At 44.1% G+C, this 23,807-nt stretch overlaps 1 protein-coding gene across 3 annotated transcripts in view; it reads right to left on the bottom strand.

Moving 5' to 3' along the window:
- Window positions 1–2,825: 2,825 nt before the first annotated feature.
- LOC139401882 (mitochondrial import inner membrane translocase subunit tim16-like) overlaps window positions 2,826–23,807 on the bottom strand; it is a 188,443-nt gene continuing 167,461 nt past the window's right edge. Inside the window, exons 7-23 of one of the 3 annotated variants that reach the window (XM_071145882.1) lie at window positions 23,559–23,666; window positions 21,070–21,226; window positions 19,585–19,760; window positions 19,015–19,210; window positions 18,539–18,681; window positions 18,176–18,280; window positions 18,010–18,095; window positions 17,488–17,629; window positions 17,089–17,178; window positions 16,723–16,839; window positions 16,359–16,494; window positions 13,052–13,143; window positions 11,500–11,589; window positions 5,293–5,377; window positions 4,963–5,099; window positions 4,498–4,563; window positions 2,826–2,997 (exon numbers count right to left, since the gene is read on the bottom strand). In XM_071145882.1, coding sequence (XP_071001983.1) covers window positions 2,893–2,997; window positions 4,498–4,563; window positions 4,963–5,099; window positions 5,293–5,377; window positions 11,500–11,589; window positions 13,052–13,143; window positions 16,359–16,494; window positions 16,723–16,839; window positions 17,089–17,178; window positions 17,488–17,629; window positions 18,010–18,095; window positions 18,176–18,280; window positions 18,539–18,681; window positions 19,015–19,210; window positions 19,585–19,760; window positions 21,070–21,226; window positions 23,559–23,666 — 2,031 coding nt within the window. In that variant the 3' untranslated portion in view covers window positions 2,826–2,892. Of the gene's footprint in view, window positions 2,998–4,497; window positions 4,564–4,962; window positions 5,100–5,292; window positions 5,378–6,982; window positions 7,062–9,117; window positions 11,392–11,499; window positions 11,590–13,051; window positions 13,144–16,358; window positions 16,495–16,722; window positions 16,840–17,088; window positions 17,179–17,487; window positions 17,630–18,009; window positions 18,096–18,175; window positions 18,281–18,538; window positions 18,682–19,014; window positions 19,211–19,584; window positions 19,761–21,069; window positions 21,227–23,558; window positions 23,667–23,807 lie in introns of those variants that run through there. The other 2 variants (XM_071145879.1, XM_071145881.1) reach the window with 2 other exon arrangements.

The following is a 23,807-nucleotide window of genomic DNA, read 5'->3' as shown; positions in this document are numbered from 1 at the left end:
TTCCCAGACAAGCGAGGGTCAAAACTAGGGTTGAATGGCGGGAACCCGGATACCGAGATTTACCACCCAAAACCACTCCATTTTCCAGGGATAATTATTTATTAGTTATATGAACAGCATGACGTGAAATGGAACTGTTAAATTATATGCAATGTCTAAACATGGCTTCTCTTCGGCCTTATCTCTGGCCTTCTCTCTGGCCTTCTCTACGGCCTTCTCTCTGGCCTTCTCTACGGCCTTATCTCTGGCCTTCTGGCCTTCTCTACGGCCTTCCCTCTGACCTTTTCTCTGGCCTTCTCTACGGCCTTCTCTCTGGCCTTCTCTATGGCCTTCTCTACGGCCTTCTCTACGGCCTTCTCTACGGCCTTCTCTCTGGCCTTCTCTCTGGCCCTCTCTATGGCCTTCTCTATGGCCTTCTCTATGGCCTTCTCTACGGCCTTCTCTCTGGCCTTCTCTATGGCCTTCTCTATGGCCTTCTCTACGGCCTTCTCTCTGGCCTTCTCTACGGCCTTCTCTCTGGCCTTCTCTCTGGCCCTCTCTATGGCCTTCTCTATGGCCTTCTCTATGGCCTTCTCTACGGCCTTCTCTCTGACCTTTTCTCTGGCCTTCTCTACGGCCTTCTCTACGGCCTTCTCTATGGCCTTCTCTACGGCCTTCTCTCTGGCCTTCTCTCTGGCCTTCTCTAAGGCCTTCTCTCTGCTCTCTGCAGGATCAGTCATCAATCTTCAGACAGGCAGCCCACCTCACTATGGAGGGAAGTTCACAATGCATGTAGACCTATCATCCTGTATACCTATCATCATGTAGACCTACAGTGCCTTGCGAAAGTATTCGGCCCCCTTGAACTTTGCGACCTTTTGCCACATTTCAGGCTTCAAACATAAAGATATAAAACTGTATTTTTTGTGAAGAATCAACAACAAGTGGGACACAATCATGAAGTGGAACGACATTTATTGGATATTTCTAACTTTTTTAACAAATCTAAAACTGAAAAATTGGGCGTGCAAAATTATTCAACCCTCTTAAGTTAATACTTTGTAGCGCCACCTTTTGCTGCGATTACAGCTGTAAGTCGCTTGGGGTATGTCTCTATCAGTTTTGCACATCGAGAGACTGAAATTTGCACTGTATCATCCTGTAGACCTATCATCCTTTAGACCTATCATCATGTAGACCTATCATCCTGTAGACCTATCATCCTGTAGACCTATCATCATGTAGACCTATCATCTCATCATGGTCACTTGTTTTCTGGTGACAGGTAGGACTACATTGCTGCAGAATAGACTATGATACAGTAATATAAGGACCGAATGGCTTTTGGGGTCACCTTATTTTTTGTTGTAAAGATATATATATTTTAATTGTAGCTGCAGAGTTTTAAAACAGCCTTGAACATCATTGCTTTAAATCAGTACACACACGAGCACTCTCTTGCAGTCTTTCTCAATTCCATTCAAATTGCATCCACAATAAATAATATAGGTGGTGATATAGATGTCCTAGCCCACCTCTTTCAGGTAGTACATTCAATGCAGTATTTGTGTTATATTTAAGTAATGAATGATGGGTTATGCATAATAACTTCAAACGTATAGCCCCTGTCTCTTGAGCTAAACGCACGCACCTGTGCTCCGCTGGCCTCTGTACTTTAAAAAACGCTGCTTAGCTCTTGGAGTCTCATGTAGGAAAAGCTAGACTAGAATAGCTTGCTGGACTTTTTGTTGTTGTTGCATTTCTTATACCAATAAACTATTCAAAGAGGGATGCAAGCTCTTGTTTGCTGAATGTTAAATACAGCAGCCAATAGAACTCACGGGGAGTTTGAAAGAAGAGCGAACGTGTGATGGTGGAAATCTATAGCAGATATTTATTCAGACCCATAACCATTCAATCTTCGTGAAGAGAATTAAAAGCCGTCTGCATCTAATTCTAGTCCACTATTATGCAAACATGTCATTAGAATGATAAAGATGCGGACAACTTAACGTATTTCAATTAACTGTTGAAAGCAAGGAAGGAATGAAGCAACAATAGAGAGAGAGAGAGGTAGGAAATAACATTCTGGGATAAAAAATAAAAAAAACATCCAAATTAAATTCGCTAGCCTACACATGTAACTGTGTAGGCAGCATGTGCTGCACCGGAATTGCATGTTCTCTCCCAACTTTATCATGAATTTACAAACACACCCAAAGTCGTAAAATGTCTAGTAAAGTAATTTCTTATTCTAGCAAGATGTTGCATAGCAACAGCATCAACTTCCGGTAGACAGCGCTAGTACGCTCAACTGAAAGAATACCATTTGATTACACTTACAGTATACTAGAATGAACTCATTCTCATTAAGTATGTAGTATACATGTTGTTACTATGGGTACTTGAACACGGCTCTTATTTGGATGCGGCTTTATTAACTCAATGATTAAAATATTACATTGTTTGCAAACTGCTATGTAAACAGTTGGTGATTAAAACAGGTGGGGAACCCTGAATGACAGGTCAACACAGACGATCATATACGTATTGGATAATGGCACAGGATGGCTCTACTCCTAGTAACAAAAACTGCTAAATTCTTCCATTATGGAGGCTTACACTGCTGTGACCAACCACACAGTGGCAGCATTGTGAAATAGATGTGACCCAGGTCTAATTCACAGGTTGTGTTCATTAGAGCACAATGCGGAAAATGAAAATAAGTGTTTCTTATTGGCCAATTCCAGGTATAGAACCTCCCCGATTCAGTCCGGTTTCTTCCGTTTGGCGCATAATGAACACGACACTGATCTCGTAAAGAGTCATACACACAGAGACACGGGTTGAGAAAAGGATGAGGCTTTTATTGAGGGTATAATTTACAGTGGGTGGGGTAGGGAGGGGGACGGTTCATGTTTCTGGAGTCTGTTGCTTCTGCTCTGGTGGGGGTTTGGGTTGACTGTCCTGTGTCTGAATAGAGAGCTCCTCATCTAGACGCTCCTTCGCTCTCACCACCTTCAAATACACAGAGGGACGGACATGGACACACACAAGCAGACAGGACACACACACACACACACACAAGCAGACAGGACAAACACACACACAATCAGACAGGACACACACAAGCAGACAGGACACACACAAGCAGACAGGACACACACAAGCAGACAGGACACACACAATTAATTGATCAAAATCCTTAGCAGTGCACCTCAATACATGGCAAGTCATATTTGTCTACTGTTCTGTTATTGTAATGATACATTGACATTGCAAATTTAATTTAGGCTACCACTGGATCTGGTGTCCTAATTAGAGGTCGACCGATTAATCGGAATGGCCGAGTCCAAGTTTTTTTTTTTACACCTTTATTGAACTTTTATTTAACTAGGCAAGTCAGTTAAGAACACATTCTTATTTTCAATGACGGCCTAGGAACGGTGGGTTAACTGCCTCGTTCAGGGGCAGAACGAGCAGGCTCGTAAGCATTCATTCAAACAGCACTTTCGTGCATTTTGCCAGCAGCTCTTCGTTGTGCGTCAAGCATTGCGCTGTTTATGACTTCAAGCCTATCAACTCTTGAGAATAGGCTGGTGTAACCGATGTGAAATGGCTAGCTGGTTAGCAGGGTGCGCGCTAATAGCGTTTCAAACGTCACTTGGGGTAGTTATTCCCCTTGCTCTGCATGGATAACGTTGCTTTGAGGGTGGCTGTTGTCGATGTGTTCCTGGTTCGAGTGAGGAGAGGGACGGAAGCTATACTGTTACACTGGCAATACTAAAGTGCCTATAAGAACATCCAATAGTCAAAGGTATAAGAAATACAAATGGTATAGAGAGAAATAGTCCTATAATTCCTATAATAACTACAATCTAAAACTTCTTAACTGGGAATATTGAAGACTCATGTTAAAAGGAACCACCAGCTTTCATATGTTCTCATGTTCTGAGCAAGGAACTTAAACGTTAGCTTTCTTACATGGCACATATTGCACTTTTACTTTCTTCTCCAACACTTTGTTTTTGCATTATTTAAACCAAATTGAACATGTTTCATTATTTATTTGATGCCAAATTGATTTTATTGATGTATTATATCAAGTTAAAATAAGTGTTCATTCAGTATTGTTGTAATTGTCACTATTACAAATATTAATCTGTATCGTCTTTTTTTGGTCCTCCAATAATCGGTATCGGAGTTGAAAAATCATAATCGGCCGACCTCTAGTCCTAATTTAAGGCATGATCATGATAGTGACTACAGGTCTAAGAATGTGCGCTATCATCAGGACAGCTCTGTGCAAGGCTCTGTACAACACCAAAGAGTTATGAAACACAAGAGACTCAACTTGCCATTACACCTTATGAATACCTCAAGGAGGTGGTCTGAGTCTCCATGGATACAAGGAAGCAATTGCTTGTTGAGTCACATGGTTTCAAGTCTCTCTGGCACTAATAATCACTGACTCGCACAGAGATGGCTCGATACTGGAAATTAAACAATGAACCTCACCTTGGACTGTAGATAGAAAGATCCGCCCACCTCCTTGTCGTTGACTTTAAAAAGGTGTTCATAGTTCTGTTGACAAAGTACAACAGGTCAGTCATGAACAGGTTGGCCCCACCAATGTCCTAATATGGAAATACATTTAGAACCACATACACACACTTGTCTGTCTTGTATGTAGGCCACATGAAGGAACTTCCTGTCTTCTAAATTTGTGAGTATGACCCTGTCCAGAAAACCCTCTAGCCTGCGCCCTACCCCATAGACACTTGTGTAAATATGACTGGACAGGGATTAACGACATGCAACATCTCCTCCTAACCTGTTAGGGGACAAGATGGAGGTACCGGTACATTGTTAATACCCATCCAACCATCTGTGTGCCGTGAAGTTCCTAGGGGAAGGGGCGAGGCAGGGACAGGGCCTGTGTTCTCTGGGTGTTGTCTTCAATGTACTTTAAAGTGTGTGTACCTTCTGGAGCTCCTCAGGGGTGAGTGTGGCGATATTGAGGATCTGCTGGGCCTCCTGTAAGGTCATCCCAGTGAGACTAGAGGCTGCTGCTGACTGCTGTCCGGCACGCCCCCTGGCCTCCGCTGCAGCTTGACTGGCTGCAGACAGACAGAAGAGACCGGGTTGGTCATCTTCTCAGGTAAGGAACATTTATGCAACAGACTTTGTTTCTCTCTCGGAGACAGGTAGAGAGACAGAAAGACAGATTTAATTGCCCTAAATGAGACACGTTTTCACAGTCCATTTTACATTGAAATACCGTACAAAAGCATCGTTGAGTGAGGAACATACCTGCATATTCTTGCCGCAATGCACGCGCAAACGCCCGTCCTACTACCTGCGCCCCCATGACAATGATCTGCGCAAGATATTTCGCCTACACAAAGACGAGAGATTGTTAGATCCACTTTATGTCAACAGAAAGCAACAGTCTGGTTTGGCTCAAGAAGGCCTAGTCTCGCGACAGATTACAGCTCATAATGAATGAATGGCGACTGCAATGTAAACAAAACCCACTTCTCCCCCTCAGAGAGCATTAGACCTGATTAGTTTCAGGAACATTGTGTTGACAGGCAACATTGTGAACCAGCCATAGTCATACTGTTACAGAAGTATTAGATCAGACAGAGCGGGCCAAGGTAGAGCAGGTGTGAAGCACACAGTGACTGTGCTGTAAGCGCAGTGCTGATGAGAGCATCATTAACTACCCTGAACAAACACATAACCTAACATGCAATCGTTTCTATTTTACTCAGTTACAATTCAAATAAAGATATCAGTCAATTGAAATAAATTCATTAGGCCCTAATCTATGGATTTCACATGACTGTCGGTCACAGATACCTTAAAAAAAAGTAGGGGCGTGGATCAGAAAACCAGTCAGTATCTGATGTGACCACCATTTGCCTTATGCAGTGCACGTTGTCCAACTCCTCTACCATGGCTGTGTGAAGTTTCTGGGTATTGGCTGGAACTGGAAGATGATGTCGTACACGTAGATCCAGAGCATCCCAAACATGCTCAATGGGTGACACGTCTGGTGAGTATGCAGGCCATGGAAGAACTGGCACAGTTTCAGCTTCCAGATCCTTGCGACAAGGGGCCGTGCATTGTCATGCTAAAACACGAGGTGAATGACACGACAATGTGCCTCAGGATTTTGTCACGATATCTAGGTGCATTTAAATCGCCATCAATAAAATTCAATAGTATTCGTTGTCCGAAGCTTATGTCAGCCCATACCATAACCCTACCATGGGGCACTCAGCAAACCGCTCGCCCACACAATGCCATACACGTGTTCTGCGGTTGTGAGGCCGGTTGGACGTACTGCCAAATTCTCTAAAATGACGAAGGCGGCTTATGGTAGTGAAATGAACACTCAATTCTTTGGCAACAGCTCTGGTGGACATTCCTGCAGTCAGCATGACAAATTCACATCTCCTCAAACAATCAGACATCTATGGCATTGCGTTGTGACAAAACTGTACATTTTAGAGTGGCCATTTATTTTCCCCAGCACAAGGTGCACCTATATATATTGAACATGCTGTTTAAACAGCTTCTTGATATGCAACACCAGTCAGGTGGATGGATTATCTTGGCAAAGGAGAAATGGTCACTGACAGGGTTGAAAAACATTTGCACACAACATTGAGAAATAAGCTTTCTCTTCATATGGAATATTTCTGGGATCTTTTATTTAATCTCATGAAACATGGGACCAACACTTTACATTTTGCTTTTATATGTGTGTAGTTAGCTCGCTTATTAAACAACAATATGAGCCAGCTACCTAACGTTAGCTACAAAGATAGAAGACATATCAAGGATACATTACGGTTGCATAAGCTAAATTAGATAGCCAAGATTGGCAAGGTGTGCGGGCTATAGCAAGAGAAGCAAGCAGCGTTTCTCCTTCACAGTTTCCCTAATCATGACACAGCTATTCATAGCGTTTCAAAATACAAAAATATCTCACCATTGCGTTTATCCGATTATTTACAGTACAGTACACAATAAGACCGTGGAGGAGCACGGCGTTTTCACATGTACACCCATCAAGGTCGCAGTAGGTTCAAAGTTCAAGGGCCAAACTCGGAACAAAGATATTCGAGTTTGGTGAAAATCCACAAACCGGTGCTCTCTCTGTATAAAAATACTGCTCTCTAGTGGATGGCTGTTTAAATTGCACCAATTTTCATTGCACAGCCTTCATCATCACGTCTTGCCAGCAGACCAGACTTGTGTGCTTACAGCTAGCTGCACTAGGCTCGGACAGCATGACCTCAATCCAGGGATGAGGAATACATTGTACTACGAATTGTCCCATTGTTGCACCGGAAAGATTGAGCGACTGCTAATTTATCCGGAAAGCTGGCCTTTTTATCCTCATGCTAGGTAGAAAGTGCTTTGAACAACAATGGACAGTCAGCCAATCAGGCTCAGTGCGGGCTGTCATTGCGCTGTGGAAATGTCAGTGACTAATTGATAACATTGCCTGTTTTTGCAGTAAGCAGGTCCTCTGTACAGTACCTGCGCCGGTGAGGGGAGTAGGTTAAGTCAAGGTGCCGGAGGTGAGCTGAGGGCCCTAAAGTTATTATAAGTGATTTTAGTTGAGATTTCCTATTTAAATACACCGCACCACGTATCCTTCAAGGAGATGTTTTATTGTCTCGTGTGCAAGAGATTATTACTATGTTACTTTGTTTCAAAAAGTACCTTGTATCCTCTAAGGAGACGTTTAATTTAAACCATTAGCTTCTGAGTACTCAGATGGTAGTAATGTGTCACTAATCACAGTGGCTGCAGTCCACCGTACCATGATATACACCTACCTAACACCAGGCTTGCCATGCAGTCATTCATCAGTCCTGTTCGGCAATAGGTAAACATAATTTCATTCACTTTATTGTTCCTTTTGTCCCTATAAATGATTTTTAAACATGAATGACGATGTGATATTGTGTATTTGTTAAGACAGTGTCCACCAGTTATGTTTTTGGAGCTCGAACAAAGAAATAAACAATTCAACAACAACCATGTTCTTGTGTGTGGCTGTTTACTGCCTTTGTTAATGCACCCTTGACAACAATGACATGGATTACCAATGAATTACTGTACTTCAAACGAGCATCCATAGTTTGGGGAAAGTTTGCCATACTAAGCCATTCCCCACAAGGGACGACGTTGTTCAACACAAGTTCTAGTGCCATTAGCATGAAGACGAAAAGGGCAGCTTTTCGGAAAAACTACAGTCGTTCAATCTTCCCAGTGTAACAGTTGGGGTAATGGGACAATAACACATCCTGGATTGAGGTACTTTTTCCAGGCCATATCTCACGCCGGCTCTGCGGTGTCTTGATCTACAGTCATGCTCTCCGACCCCAGTGCAGCTCAGTGTAAACAAGCGTGACGGTAGTGTAGGAGCCATTTTGGCCTGTTTATGAGTTGTGTATCTAGTATCTGTCAAGGGTCATTTTGACTTGTTTTGTACACTAGAGGGCACTATATGTTGGGGTCATGGGTCACTGGTCATGTGTGTATATAATTAGCACAGGTGACCAGGAAGGGTTATCAGGTGAGAAGAGAGCACATAGTTATTACCGTATCACAGATACAGCTTATAGAGTCCATCTCTCTGTACCCTTTTCTACAGGAATATGCGTTTTGGAGCCATTTATATTTTATATACGCAATAAATGGAACTTCACCCCAAAAGAGTAATGTATGGAAAGCTGATTCTTGTGGAATAAATGGAACTTCACCCCAAAATAATAATGTATGGAAAGCTGATTCTTGTGGAATAAATGGAACTTCACCCCAAAATAATAATGTATGGAAAGCTGATTCTTGTGGAATAAATGGAACTTCACCCCAAAAGAGTAATGTATGGAAAGCTGATTCTTGTAGACGTGTGACGGACAGCTCTCTCCTGTGCCAGTGGCAGTTCATAGGGAAGCACCACTGCAGGTCGAGTCAGAATCTCCTGGCAACATCATGATATAAGTACATTCACTAGTTTACTCCTTTTTCTTTGAGATTAACAAACATTTCCCCTTTAAACAGACTTTTGTTTTAAGCAACAAATTGAAAGACAAAGAAATGACATGTGTACAAGGTTCAAACAGTTGTTTATTGCAAGGCAACATGAACATTCCCACAAAACCATTATTCATAAGACGGACAGAGAAATAATGCTTTATTCAAAGTATAAAAGAGATTTTTCTTTTTGTTAATTTCCCAAAGAACAATGTAAGACATCTGAGAGATTGCAGGCACAAAACACATGACAAACACACAATCACTGACACCAACAATATCTAGGCCCTACAGTCAATGCATTGGTGTCTGTTCACTTTTCAAGTACTCCACAATGGCTGCGTTTACACAGGCAGCCCAATTCTGACATTTTTCCCAAGTACTGGCAAAAAGCTCTTATCTGATTGGTTTAAAGACCAATTAAAAAACACATGACAGAATTGGACTGCCTGTGTAAACTCAGTGAGTCTGACTACTATTCAAGAATGCTTGGTTGGTTCCAGTCTTTCTGTCATTGTAAACAACATGATTGGTTCGATCAGATTAGCCTATTAAAAGTATTGCCTTGTGCTGTACTAGTCTTGATCATGGCTGCTGTGATTGCATCATATAGTAATAATACTGTAAGTTATTAAGAAAAAGTAACAAAATGATTGTTTACTACAGTATAATAAAAGAATGAGCTCCTTTAGTGAGGAATACTTCAATAACAGTCTTAAGACAAAGTGTTAACATATGAGGTACAGGAATTCCAGTTATACAGTCTATCAATCTAGAAAGAAAGGTACAGATACATACTACTTCCCACCACATTACAACCTCAGAGATCCACAGACACACTCCTGTACAACTCCCACAGGGGGTGTTTTGGCTTTTCAATACATGACACCCACATGTAAGAACGTCACACACATTTTAGAGTCCCCCAAAACAGAGCGCAGCCCCGATGCTATAAACTATTTCCCAAGATCTGGTGGCTGAACTAAGATATGCACCTGGGTCACGTTCATTACGGTACACAACGGAAAACGTTTTGAAATGCTTTGCAACGGAAAACGAAAATCCAGGTAATCCCTCCCTATTTGAGGTTGTTTTCGTCCGTTTGGTGATTAAAGAACACGACCCTGGAGTGGTACAGGACTGTTAGTAGGTCTTTATCACTGGCCAGAGAATGAAGCTACCTAAACAACAAAACAATATTCTATTCCTATCAATAGAAGCCAGCCATGCTTTAACCTGAAGGCTGTTTACCCTGTTGTACCCTGTCTGTGTGTTTTTGCTGTGTGTTGTTGAGATCGTATGGGGATACCACAGACCATCCAACATCCACGGACTACAGGAGCTGGAGGTGCAGATGGGATATCCAGGTGGAGTGTGAGTCTTTGTGTGTGTTAATGTATGGTGATGCATAGGAGGTGGTAAATCTGGAAGACCATAGATACTGTATTCAGGTGCATGCGTTTGACTTTTTCATAGTTACTGTGTTTAGAAGATTATGGACTATGGTTCATATTGGCCCATAAAAAAGCAAGCAGTGGTCTAGTCATTATTATTATGACACAGGTGTAAGGTTAGGAGTGGTGACAGACACACAGGTGTAAGGTTAGGAGTGGTGACAGACACACAGGTGTAAGGTTAGGAGTGGTGACAGACACACAGGTGTAAGGTTAGGAGTGGTGACAGACACACAGGTGTAAGGTTAGGAGTGGTGACAGACACACAGGTGTAAGGTTAGGAGTGGTGACAGACACACAGGTGTAAGGTTAGGAGTGGTGACAGACACACAGGTGTCCATCCAGTGTGGCGGTAAGGGCTGGGTTGTAAGGGAGTGTTGGGAGTCATTTAACTATCTAGCCTGGTAGGAATGTTAGCTATTTACAGTACAAGGCAGCTGCAAGTCAAAGGTCAAATTGGGGTGAGGTTGCCTTTAACAACAGACCTAGGATCAGATTCCCAAACCCCAGTCCTACCTTTAAACATTATGGGGAGGAAAACATATCTGATCCTGATTCAGTCAATGGTTAGAGGCAACATCTACGTACTCAGAGTATTAGAGGATGATACGAGGATATGGGAGGTAGGGCTGCAAAAGTCTGGTAACTTTCCCTAAAATTCCCAGGAAAACAAGCAGGAAATCCAAGAATTCTCCAATTGGTATTTCTGGAAAACCTAGACATTTTGTTGACAGAATTGTACAACCCTAATGACAGGTTAATGTTATGTGTTTGAGAGATGTTCTTTTGACATAGGACACATCAGTGGCACACAGGAATGACACGTTTCAGTCCAACAGGCCCTTGGCTACTGCTGGACCCTGATTAGTCCGCAAGGCAACACACACTAGTCACCCTGAAAGACACAAGAGCATGGGTAAATGTGTGTGTGTGTACATTTGTGTTTGTGTGTGTGTGTGTGTGTGTCTGTGTGTACATTTGTGTTTGTGTGTGTGTCACTCACCCACTCATCGTCTTCTACTCCCTGGAAGGACTCCTGTGGTAGAGGGTTGTCGTCCATGTTCCCCAGCTTGCCTATCATGGCACTCAACAGCTGTAGTACAGACATATGGTTAACACACTATAGTCCCACTACTGACTAGTGGTGAGTACCAAGACAGACGGTTAACACACTATAGTCCCACTACTGACTAGTGGTGAGTACCAAGACAGACGGTTAAAACACTATAGTCCCACTACTGACTAGTGGTTAACACACTATAGTCCCACTACTGACTAGTGGTTAACACACTATAGTCCCACTACTGACTAGTGCTGAGTACCAAGACAGACGGTTAACACACTATAGTCCCACTACTGACTAGTGCTGAGTACCAAGACAGATGGTTAACACACTATAGTCCCACTACTGACTAGTGGTGAGTACCAAGACAGATGGTTAACACACTATAGTCCCACTACTGACTAGTGGTGAGTACCAAGACAGATGGTTAACACACTATAGTCCCACTACTGACTAGTGGTTAACACACTATAGTCCCACTACTGACTAGTGGTGATTACAAAGACAGATGGTTAACACACTATAGTCCCACTACTGACTAGTGGTGAGTACCAAGACAGACGGTTAACACACTATAGTCCCACTACTGACTCGTGGTGAGTACCCATATCCCTCATTTAACATGATATCAATATGAGCAAGACATATTGAGGTATCGGTTTATCCTTGTTGTTAACCTACACTATTAGGTAATGAACATTCATGAGTCTTGTAGACACAAAACCCTCTCACAGGCTCTCAACAGCATAGTGAACTGGCTGCTGAAGGTCCATCAACTGGCTTCCCATTGTATTCAAACTGGTTAGGTAGGTCTATCTGCTACCAGGATATTTACATCTAGCCCAATAGAAAATCTGCAAGCAGTTGTCTGGACTTCACAAAGCCGTGGACATGAACAGAAAATGAAACGTTCATACATGATATAGATGTAGATTTTCCCATCACTACTAATAACTATTCACACTATTACCGTGACAAAACAGTCACCAAGCATCTAGCTAGCTGCACTCACAGAGAAATACTCACTAAGATAAGATGCTTGTACATGTTCAGATTAGGGATGCAGGATATATGGGTGATATGCTGACGTGCATACCTATATAACGTAGGTACATGACACCAGGAAAAATGTGGCGCTACACAGCATTCCTAACCTATCCCACAATGCCTCTTGCACTGAGATGCAGTGCCTTAGACCACTGCGTCCGTGTGTGTTATCTGTTTAACTTAAAAGGCTGCAATTTAAAAAAAATATTGGTATAATTTTTTTGGGGCAAGGAAAACATCAGATATCAGTATTGGCCAAACATGTCATATCAGTGCATCTCTCACACTCACACTCACACTCACACTCACACTCACTCACACTCACTCACACTCACTCACACTCACACTCACACACACTCACACTCACACACACTCACACACTCACACTCACACTCACACTCACACTCACACTCACACACACACACACACACACACACACACACACCTCATCTTTCTTCTGCTCGTCAGTCTTCTCCTCCAGGTAGTGAGAGGATGGAAGGTACTTTCTCACTTGGACCTCCTTGGGCGCCTCACTCACTGAGAGGACAGACAGACAGACAGATGGACAGACAGAAACAGTGACAGTGAGACCAGAGAGTTGGGAGGGATTGTGTTAGAATGGCAGTGGGCCACTGTGTATATACTGGGTTGTGTTAGAATGGCAGTGGGCCACTGTGTATATACTGGGTTGTGTTAGAATGGCAGTGGGCCACTGTGTATATACTGGATTGTGTTAGAATGGCAGTGGGCCACTGTGTATATACTGGGTTGTGTTAGAATGGCAGTGGGCCACTGTGTATATACAGGGGTGTGTTAGAATAGCAGTGGGCCACTGTGTATATACAGGGGTGTGTTAGAATAGCAGTGGGCCACTGTGTATATACTGGGTTGTGTTAGAATGGCAGTGGGCCACTGTGTATATACAGGGTTGTGTTAGAATGGCAGTGGGCCACTGTGTATATACTGGGTTGTGTTAGAATGGCAGTGGGCCACTGTGTATATACTGGGTTGTGTTAGAATGGCAGTGGGCCACTGTGTATATACAGGGGTGTGTTAGAATAGCAGTGGGCCACTGTGTATATACAGGGGTGTGTTAGAATAGCAGTGGGCCACTGTATATATACTGGGTTGTGTTAGAATGGCAGTGGGCCACTGTGTATATACTGGGCTGTGTTAGAATGGCAGTGGGCCACTGTGTATATACTGGGTTGTGTTAGAATGGCAGAGGGCCACTGTGTATATACTGGGTTGTGTTAGAATGGCAGTGGGCCACTGTGTATATACTGGGTTGTGTTAGAATGGCAGTGGGCCACTGTGTATATACTGGGTTGTGTTAGAATGGCAGTGGGCCACTGTGTATATACTGGGTTGTGTTAGAATGGCAGAATGGCAGTGGGCCACTGTGTATATACAGGGTTGTGTTAGAATGGCAGAATGGCAGTGGGCCACTGTGTATATACAGGGGTGTGTTAGAATAGCAGTGGGCCACTGTGTATATACAGGGTTGTGTTAGAATATCAGTGGGCCACTGTGTATATACAGGGTTGTGTTAGAATGGCAGTGGGCCACTGTGTATATACAGGGTTGTGTTAGAATGGCAGTGGGCCACTGTGTATATACAGGGTTGTGTTAGAATGGCAGTGGGCCACTGTGTATATACAGGGTTGTGTTAGAATGGCGGTGGACCACTGTGTATATACAGGGTTGTGTTAGAATGGCAGTGGGCCACTGTGTATATACAGGGTTGTGTTAGAATGGCAGTGGGCCACTGTGTATATACAGGGTTGTGTTAGAATGGCAGAATGGCAGTGGGCCACTGTGTATATACAGGGTTGTGTTAGAATGGCAGAATGGCAGTGGGCCACTGTGTATATACAGGGGTGTGTTAGAATAGCAGTGGGCCACTGTGTATATACAGGGTTGTGTTAGAATAGCAGTGGGCCACTGTGTATATACTGGGCTGTGTTAGAATGGCAGTGGGCCACTGTGTATATACTGGGTTGTGTTAGAATGGCAGTGGGCCACTGTGTATATACTGGGTTGTGTTAGAATAGCAGTGGGCCACTGTGTATATACAGGGTTGTATTAGAATGGCAGAGGGCCACTGTGTATATACAGGGTTGTGTTAGAATGGCATCTTTACAAAACTGTTTCAGTTCAGCAATATTCTTGGGATGTCTGGTGTGAACTGCTCTCGAGGTCATGCCACAGCATCTCAAGTTGGGTTTAGGTCAAGACTCTGACTAGGCCACTCCAGAAGGTGCATTTTCTTCTGTTGTAGCCATTCTGCTGTTGATTTACTTCTGTGCTTTGGGTCATTGTCCTGTTGCATCACCCAACTTCTGTTGAGCTTCAATTGGCAGACAGATAGCCTTACATTCTCCTGCAAAATGTCTTGAATTCTTGGGAATTCATTTTTCCATCAATGACAGCAAGCTGTCCAGGCCCTGAGGCAGCAAAGCAGCCCCAAACCATGATGCTCCCTCCACCAAACTTTACAGTTGGGATGAGGTTTTGACGTTGGTGTGCTGTGCCTTTTTTTCTACACACATAGTGAGTGTTGTGTGTTCCTTCCAAACAACTCAACTGTAGTTCATCTGTCCACAGAATATTTTGCCAGCAGCGTTGTGGAACATCCAGGTGCACTTTTGCAAACTTCAGACGTGCAGCAAATGTTTTTTTGGACAGCAGTAGCTTCTTCCGTGGTGTCCTCCCATGAACACTATTCTTGTTTAGTGTTTTACGTATCGTAGACTCGTCAACAGAGATGTTAGCATGTTCCATAGATTTCTGTAAGTCTTTAGCTGACTCTAGGATTCTTCTTAAACCTCATTGAGCATTCTGCGCTGTGCTCTTGCAGTCATCTTTGCAGGATGGCCACTCCTAGGGAGAGTAGCAACAGTGCTGAACTTTCTCCATTTATAGACCATTTGTCTTATTGTGGACTGATGAACATCAAGGCTTTTAGAGATACTTTTGTAACCCTTTCCAGCTTATTGCAAGTCAACAATTCTTAATCTTAGGTCTTCTGAGATCTCTTTTGTTCAAAGCATGGTTCACATCAGGCAAGGCTTCTTGTGAATAGCAAACTCACATTATGTGAGTGTTTTTTAAAGGGCAATCTTGTCTCATTGATTGGACTCCAGGTTAGTTGACTCCTGACTCCAATTAGCTTTTGGAGAAGTCATTAGCCTAGGGGTTCACATACTGTTTCTAACCTACATTGTGAAAGTTTAAATTATGTATTCAATATAGACAAGACAAATACAATAATTTGTGTGTTATTAGTTTAAGCGCACCGTGTTTGTCTATTGTTGTGACTTAGTTGAAGATCAGATCACATTTGATGTAAAATATCTGCAGAAATCCAGGTAATTCCAAAGGGTTCACATACTTTCTCTTGCCACTGTACATGTGTCATTCCAGGTACACCGATCCACAAGACTTCGCTCAAAGCCTGTATCGGCAATTCTACGTTATAGAAGATCTCTGCCTCACATTGAGTTGATTGACGATTGGCTGTCAGAATAGATTTAGCTAGTGTCACCATCATGTCAAAGCACAAGGCAGATACTCTTGTCAAACCCAGGACTTGGCCCATGAAAGAGTGGATAGGTTGCCCCTTATAAACTGTATCTGCTCGGCTTCTCATCTGACATTCAAAAAGTGGATCTAACAGTAATGCTGTTGACTTCAGTCCACTGTTTGTACTATATGTGCCTGGGCAGAGCAGAGCTGAGGTTAGCCCCTACCTGGGGTCATGTCTTTGGGCTTGAGGCTGATGGACTGGTGCTTCCCATCAGAACCAGCCAGCCAGGCTGAGGCTGTCAGAGAAGACTCCCACCACACTGCTGTGTCTGGGTACACATCATCCTGAAAGAACTCTTTCTGTGGACGGACGGAGAGAAGGAAGGAGGGAGACGAGACACGACAGGATTAGTTCAGAACTCAAACAGCTCAAACTCCACAGACTAAGTACAAACAGGGGTTCACATAGCAGACCCTTTTTACTGGTAGTTCTTTGAGGCCCTGGTCTGAAAAGTCATCAAATAACTGCAGGTTTTTCCTATTTCCCCCCATATATACACTAGATAGCAGCGTTCAGCCATAACTCACTCTGACGCGGGGGACTCTGAAGGCCACTGGCTCTATGGAGGTCTTACTGAGCCTCAGACCCCTGGCCACCTCGACCTCTTGCACCACACACTCAGTCTTCGGCAGGAAGGCCAAGCCCTAAATACAGGAAACAGGAAGTTCATGCAGAGAGATTCTACAGGTCTACAGGTGCCTGCGTAATTGATTGACAGATCATCAATTAGTCAGTCAGTCAGTCAAACAGACATTTTATACAAGTCACAAATTCAGGGAAATGTTTTTATCTATTGACTACAAAACATGTAATAAGAAGGAGCAGGATATAGGAAATGAGAAAAGAAAGAGGGAAAAGCAGGGATGTAAATGCGGTTAACATAAAGTCTATACCTTGTGGGGCTCTGAGGAGTTGAAGCTGGCACATTCCAGGAAATAGGGAGCTTCTGGCACTATCTCAAAGATGTACACTCGCGTGTCACCCTGGTAAATGTAAACAACAACAACAACAATGGCGGTATAGGTTTACTCGTGTCAAAGTCTGGGTATGGGGAGTCAGTATGGATCTACCAATCCACCACCACCAACATTAGCCCGGTTTTTTGTTGTCTACTAGACATAGGAGTTGGCAAGACAGCACAAACAGATCGGGAACCAGGCTAGGCAGGCATTATTATCATGAAGCACAAGAGTCTGTAACAGACTTTCAACACAACATCAAGTCAATATGGGCTCTATTTTCTTCTATCCAAAAGACATGCTCTGTTTATTTGTTTGTTGGTTGTCGTTTACCTTTCCGGTGAGGATGACGACGCTGGTGTCGGGGTCGTAGAAGGGAATGAGGGTGGAGGGTGAGACGTCGGTGGGGGCGCTGGCGATGGCCCCGGAGGACAGGGACTCAACGGAGTGCAGGTACAGGGTTCTCTCACTGCGACTGCAGAAGGGGGAAACACATCGGGGGTCAAAGGTGAGGTGAACTGTGGTGACATCATCAATGAGGTCTCGGGTCAGAGGGGTTGTTTTCCTCTTGTTCACCAGGACCATAAAGCCATTGGTGCAGTTTTTTGTGTGAACCAGGATTATGGGTGAACTACATGTCAGACTGAATGGTCACACACACACGATGAACTGAATGGTCACACACACACGATGAACTGAATGGTCACACACACGATGAACTGAATGGTCACACACACACGATGAACTGAATGGTCACACACACACGATGAACTGAATGAATTAAATGAAGGTAAATGGATTGTTAAGCACAAATTGAAGCTCAACTACCAAACAGAAATACAGAGAAATATTCACCTGTCGAATCCTGACACCATCAGGTATTTTCCATCACACACCCACACCACACGAGCCCCTCTGTGGCCCTCAGGACCTGCACCCTCCTGCAGAGAGAGAGACAAGGAGAGATATATGGAAATACTCCAAAAAGGTTAACAACTCCTCAGGTGTCCTGTACACACACCTGTACTGGGTCAGCAGACTTGCGAGGGTCGTAGATGCGCAGTTTCCCATCCTTACACACCGTGGCCAGGAGTTTACCATCCGGACTCCACGCCATCCCAAATATCTATATGCACACCAGGCAGGAGAGGGAACAGAGAAAGGAACGAGTGAAAAGTAGAAATGAAGCGAAGGAGACAAGCAAAATGCACGTTCCTTGTACATACTGTAGGTAGGATCAATCAATCAATATCCATCCATCAATCAATATTATTATCCCAGATACATTTTACCACGTCCCTATTCTCTAACAAAACCAGTGGTTCCACCCCCTGCCAATACCAATATTCCTTATGTCCCGCCCCTTTCCCTCCTCCTCCGTCACCTGATCCTGGTGTCCCCGGAGCGCTTTGACCTCGTCCCCAGACTCCAGGTTCCACAGGCGCACCGTCTGGTCGTAGGAGGAGGATGCCAGCAGGCCCGACGCCAGGGGGTGGAACTTGACTGAGTAGATCTTCTCAGTGTGGCCTGTGATTGGTCAAAACCCCTGTCACTCACTCACATTCTATCAAGATATGATTTATTTCTATTGATAGATTCAGTAGTCACACAGTATAAGGCTATATATAAGGATAATAAGACACACTGTAGCAAATTGCATACCGGTATCCTGTTCATTTCATTTCTGTCACTCATTGAATGAAGGATAGAGTACTGATACATATGTGGCTTCACTCACACATCTACATATCAGATATTTCACATTGGACCCCAAAAGCCCCAGCTCTGAGTCTAACTTCAATTGAATTCTACTTTACTTGAACTTAATTGGTCTCCAGGCCCCTGTGGAGTGTGTCTTACCCTGCAGGATGGTCTCTGGCTCAGTCAGGGTCTCTGTCAGACCCCCCTCAGGCACCTGCCACACACGGATCTTAGCATCGTCGCCCGCCACCACCAGCCTGTGACTGTTGAAGGGGTCCCAGGAGAAGTCAGCCACGTTGACAGAGTTCTGGATGGTGGGCAGGCCCGTGTCCGCTAGCTTCCCAGCCTGAGACAACTGAGGAGGGGGGCAGTGAGATACATCCCTCTTTCTTTAATGTGTGGACCAATAAAGCCACATCTTTGGTCTAATATGGTGTCAGAAATCCTAAATGACTATTTCCACTATTCATTCCTATTATCTGATGCCATTCTACTGTAATGTAATGCTGTGGCGGCTGCATGTTATTTCATGTTAGTTGAAGTGTTGTCTACTCCCCTCCAACTAATAAGACACAGCCATAAAACACCCTCACTTTAGCAGAACTCTGCTTTCTTGGCCAGGGCTCACTTAAAAAAGATACATATAAGGACAAATGAAAATAACTAAAAGAATACTACAATATTTTGGATAAAGACACATTATCTTCCATTTTCTAAGTGTGGAAGTACCTCAAAGATGGCGATCTGACCCCCGGCGGTGGCGAGGGGCACGGCCACGCGATGGCGGTTGGCACAGAAGCCATCACACTCTCCGGGCGTGGTGAGGTTGAGCCCCTTCAGGTTGGTGAAGTGGGTGTCTCTGTGAAGCACCGCACCCTGCAGGTGACGAAACTTACTGCTGGGACCTGGGGGAGGAGGAGAGGGAGGGAGAGGGAGAGAGAGGGAGGAGGAGGAGAGGGAGGGAGGGAGAGAGAGGGAGGAGGAGAGGGAGGGAGGGAGAGGGAGGAGGAGGAGATGGAGAGAGAGAGAGGAGGAGAAGAGTGAGGGAGAGGGGGAGAGAGGGAGGAGGAGGAGAGGGAGAGAGAGGGAGGAGGAGGAGGAGAGGGAGGGAGGGAGGGAGAGGGAGAGAGAGGGAGGAGGAGGAGAGGGAGGGAGGGAGGGAGGGAGGGAGAGGGAGAGGGAGGGAGGGAGAGAGAGGGAGGGAGAGGGAGGAGGAGAGGGAGAGAGAGGGAAGAGGAGGAGAGGGAGGGAGAGAGGGAGGAGAGGGAGGGAGAGGGAGGAGGAGGAGATGGAGAGAGAGAGGAGGAGAAGAGGGAGGGAGAGGGGGAGAGAGGGAGGAGGAGGAGAGGGAGAGAGAGGGAGGAGGAGGAGAGGGAGAGAGAGGGAGGAGGAGGAGGAGAGGGCGGGAGGGAGAGAGAAAGGGAGGAGGAGGAGAGCAGGGTGATTTTAGACCTTAGCTACATTATTTGTAACCTGGGTCTTGTTCATTAGGCACCAACCTGAAGAAATTATTTACAATGATGTACCTGGTCCAATAAGAAATGCTTGTTTTAGTTTTCTGTTGCGAAACATTTTGTTACGCAGTACCCAATGAACACAACCCAGGTATATTATTAGTAACCTAGTCCCATACTATATGTGCTGTGGGAAGCTCTTGTATGGTTAACAAACAAGTTGGTTACAGCACATTTAGAATGGTAACAGGCTACATCAGACAAGGGATACTGGCAGTGTGCCTGGTCCCAGATCTGTTTGTGCTGTCTTGATATGCTAGCAGTGTGTAGGATTGGATCGTCAGACAGGTTCAGATTAGTCCAAACCACCAACTCTCTCTCTCTCACACAGTTCAGTTGTAAATACAGCTCAAACCAACAGTCAGCAGGACATTATAATAAGATAATGACAAGGTAGGTAAATGAGATGAGAGATGAGAGAGAGAGCCTTACCTAGCATTGAGACTGACACTGTCAAATCTTACATAACATACTTCCTAATACCATAACCGGATATGTAACACAGAGCATTGTGGGTAATGTAGTACCACTACAGTTTCCCAAAACAGCTTTACTCAACATGTTGCTGATGGGTAAGGATGTGTGTGTGGTGTGTGTATGTGTGTGTATGTGTATGTGTGGTGTGTGTGTGTATTCACGTATATGTGTGCTTGTGTGTGTGTGGGACGGAGCACTGCTACTGTTTCCCAAACAGCCTTACCCAACATGCTGCTGATGGCTTTGGCACTCTGGCTGGGGCTGGGGAGGAAGCCTGAGGAGAGGCCAGAGGTGGAGGAGGGGGAGCGGGACGGGGCAGCACTGCTGCTGGGGGAGCTCAGGGGACTGCTGGAGGTGGAGCAGCCTCGCACTGGAGCCTCCTGGAGAGGAAGAACAACAGTAATACATATACAATATATAATCATATAATTAAACAATAAGGCCCGAGGGGGTGTGGTATATGGCCAATATACTACTGCTAAGGGATTTTAGATCCTCACAGGTTTACAGAATACTTTAATCTACAGACTTTAGATACTCACAGGTTTACAGACTACTTTAATCTACAGACTTTAGATACTCACAGGTTTACAGACTACTTTAATCTACAGACTTTAGATCCTCACAGGTTTACAGACTACTTTAATCTACAGACTTTAGATACTCACAGGTTTACAGACTACTTTAATCTAAAGACTTTAGATACTCACAGGTTTACGGAATACTTTAATCTACAGACTTTAGATACTCACAGGTTTACAGACTACTTTAATCTACAGACTTTAGATACTCACAGGTTTACAGACTACTTTAATATACAGACTTGAGATACTCACAGGTTTACAGACTACTTTAATCTACAGACTTTAGATCCTCACAGGTTTACAGACTACTTTAATCTACAGACTTTAGATACTCACAGGTTTACAGACTACTTTAATCTACAGACTTTAGATACTCACAGGTTTACAGAATACTTTAATCTACAGACTTTAGATACTCACAGGTTTACAGACTACTTTAATCTACAGACTTTAGATCCTCACAGTGTTTACAGACTACTTTAATCTACAGACTTTAGATACTCACAGGTTTGCAGAATACTTTAATCTACAGACTTTAGATACTCACAGGCTTACAGACTACTTTAATCTACAGACTTGAGATACTCACAGGTTTACAGAATACTTTAATCTACAGACTTTAGATCCTCACAGGTTTACAGACTACTTTAATCTACAGACTTTAGATACTCACAGGTTTACAGACTACTTTAATCTACAGATTTTAGATACTCACAGGTTTACAGACTACTTTAATCTACAGACTTTAGATACTCACAGTGTTTACAGAATACTTTAATCTACAGACATTAGATACTCACAGGTTTACAGACTACTTTAATCTACAGACTTTAGATACTCACAGGTTTACAGACTACTTTAATCTACAGATTTTAGATACTCACAGGTTTACAGACTACTTTAATCTACAGACTTTAGATACTCACAGTGTTTACAGAATACTTTAATCTACAGACATTAGATACTCACAGGTTTACAGACTACTTTAATCTACAGACTTTAGATACTCACAGGTTTACAGACTACTTTAATCTACAGATTTTAGATACTCACAGGTTTACAGACTACTTTAATCTACAGACTTTAGATACTCACAGTGTTTACAGAATACTTTAATCTACAGACATTAGATACTCACAGGTTTACAGAATACTTTAATCTACAGACTTTAGATACTCACAGGTTAATCCAATATATTCAATCAATACTGTATGTGTGGCCCGATGCAATAATATGAAAACAATTTGAGAGAAAATAAAGCAAAAGCAAAATCCAAATTCCCTCTGTATTAAAAATACAATAAAAAGGTAGTTGCTAGCAGAGGGAATGAGGGAACGGATGGAATGAGGGAACGTAGGGAATGAGGGAGTGGAGAGAACGGAGGGAACAGAGGGAACAGAGGGAATGAGGGATCGGAGAGATTGAGGGAACGGAGGGAATGAGGGAGTGGAGAGAACGGAGAGAACAGAGGGAATGAGGGATCGGAGAGAATGAGGGAACGGAGGGAATGAGGGAGTGGAGAGAACGGAGGGAACAGAGGGAACAGAGGGAATGAGGGATCGGAGAGAATGAGGGAACGGAGGGAATGAGGGAACGGAGGGAATGGAGGGAATGAGGGAACGGAGGGAATGAGGGAACAGAGGGAATGAGGGAACGGAGGGAATGAGGAAACGGAGGGAATGAGGGAACGGAGGGAATGAGGGAACAAAAGGAATGAGGGAACGGAGGGAATGAGGGAACGGAGGGAATGAGGGAACGGAGGGAATGAGGGATCGGAGGGAATGAGGGAACGGAGGGAATGAGGGATCGGAGGGAATGAGGGAACGGAGGGAATGAGGGAACAGAGGGAATGAGGGAACAGAGGGAATGAGGGAGTGGAGAGAACGGAGGGAACAGAGGGAACGAGGGAACAGAGGGAACGGAGGGAACAGAGGGAATGAGGGAACGGAGGGAATGAGGGAACGGAGGGAATGAGGGAACGGAGGGAACGGAGGGAACGGAGGGAATGAGGGAGCGGAGGGAATGAGGGAGCGGAGAGAACAGAAGGAATGAGGGAACGGAGGGAGCCAAAAGAGAAATGAAAGCGACCCATAGAGGAGGAGGAGAACAGATGATGCTGGACTCTGACCTCTTTGCTCCTCCCACTGGGCAGCTCTTTCTTAGCAGCCGTCTGATTGGCTGTTTTAGCGTTGTTAGGCTTCTGACGATTGGATGGGTTGACACTGACCTTCTCAACCTGAGAAGACGCCCATGATTGGATGTTTAAGAGAACAGCTGGCTATTGCTTGGTCCTGAAGTACAAACCGCGCCAAAAACCAAGCACTTCTATTGGTACTGTATGCACATTGTATCCAAGTTAGAATACAGATTAGAGTTA

The sequence above is a fragment of the Oncorhynchus clarkii genome, unplaced genomic scaffold, assembly GCF_045791955.1.
Source record: "Oncorhynchus clarkii lewisi isolate Uvic-CL-2024 unplaced genomic scaffold, UVic_Ocla_1.0 unplaced_contig_538_pilon_pilon, whole genome shotgun sequence".
NCBI classification, from domain to species: Eukaryota; Metazoa; Chordata; class Actinopteri; order Salmoniformes; family Salmonidae; genus Oncorhynchus; species Oncorhynchus clarkii.
The sequence above is the reverse complement of the archived record's forward strand: the minus strand, read 5'-3'. Positions and strand labels throughout refer to the sequence as shown.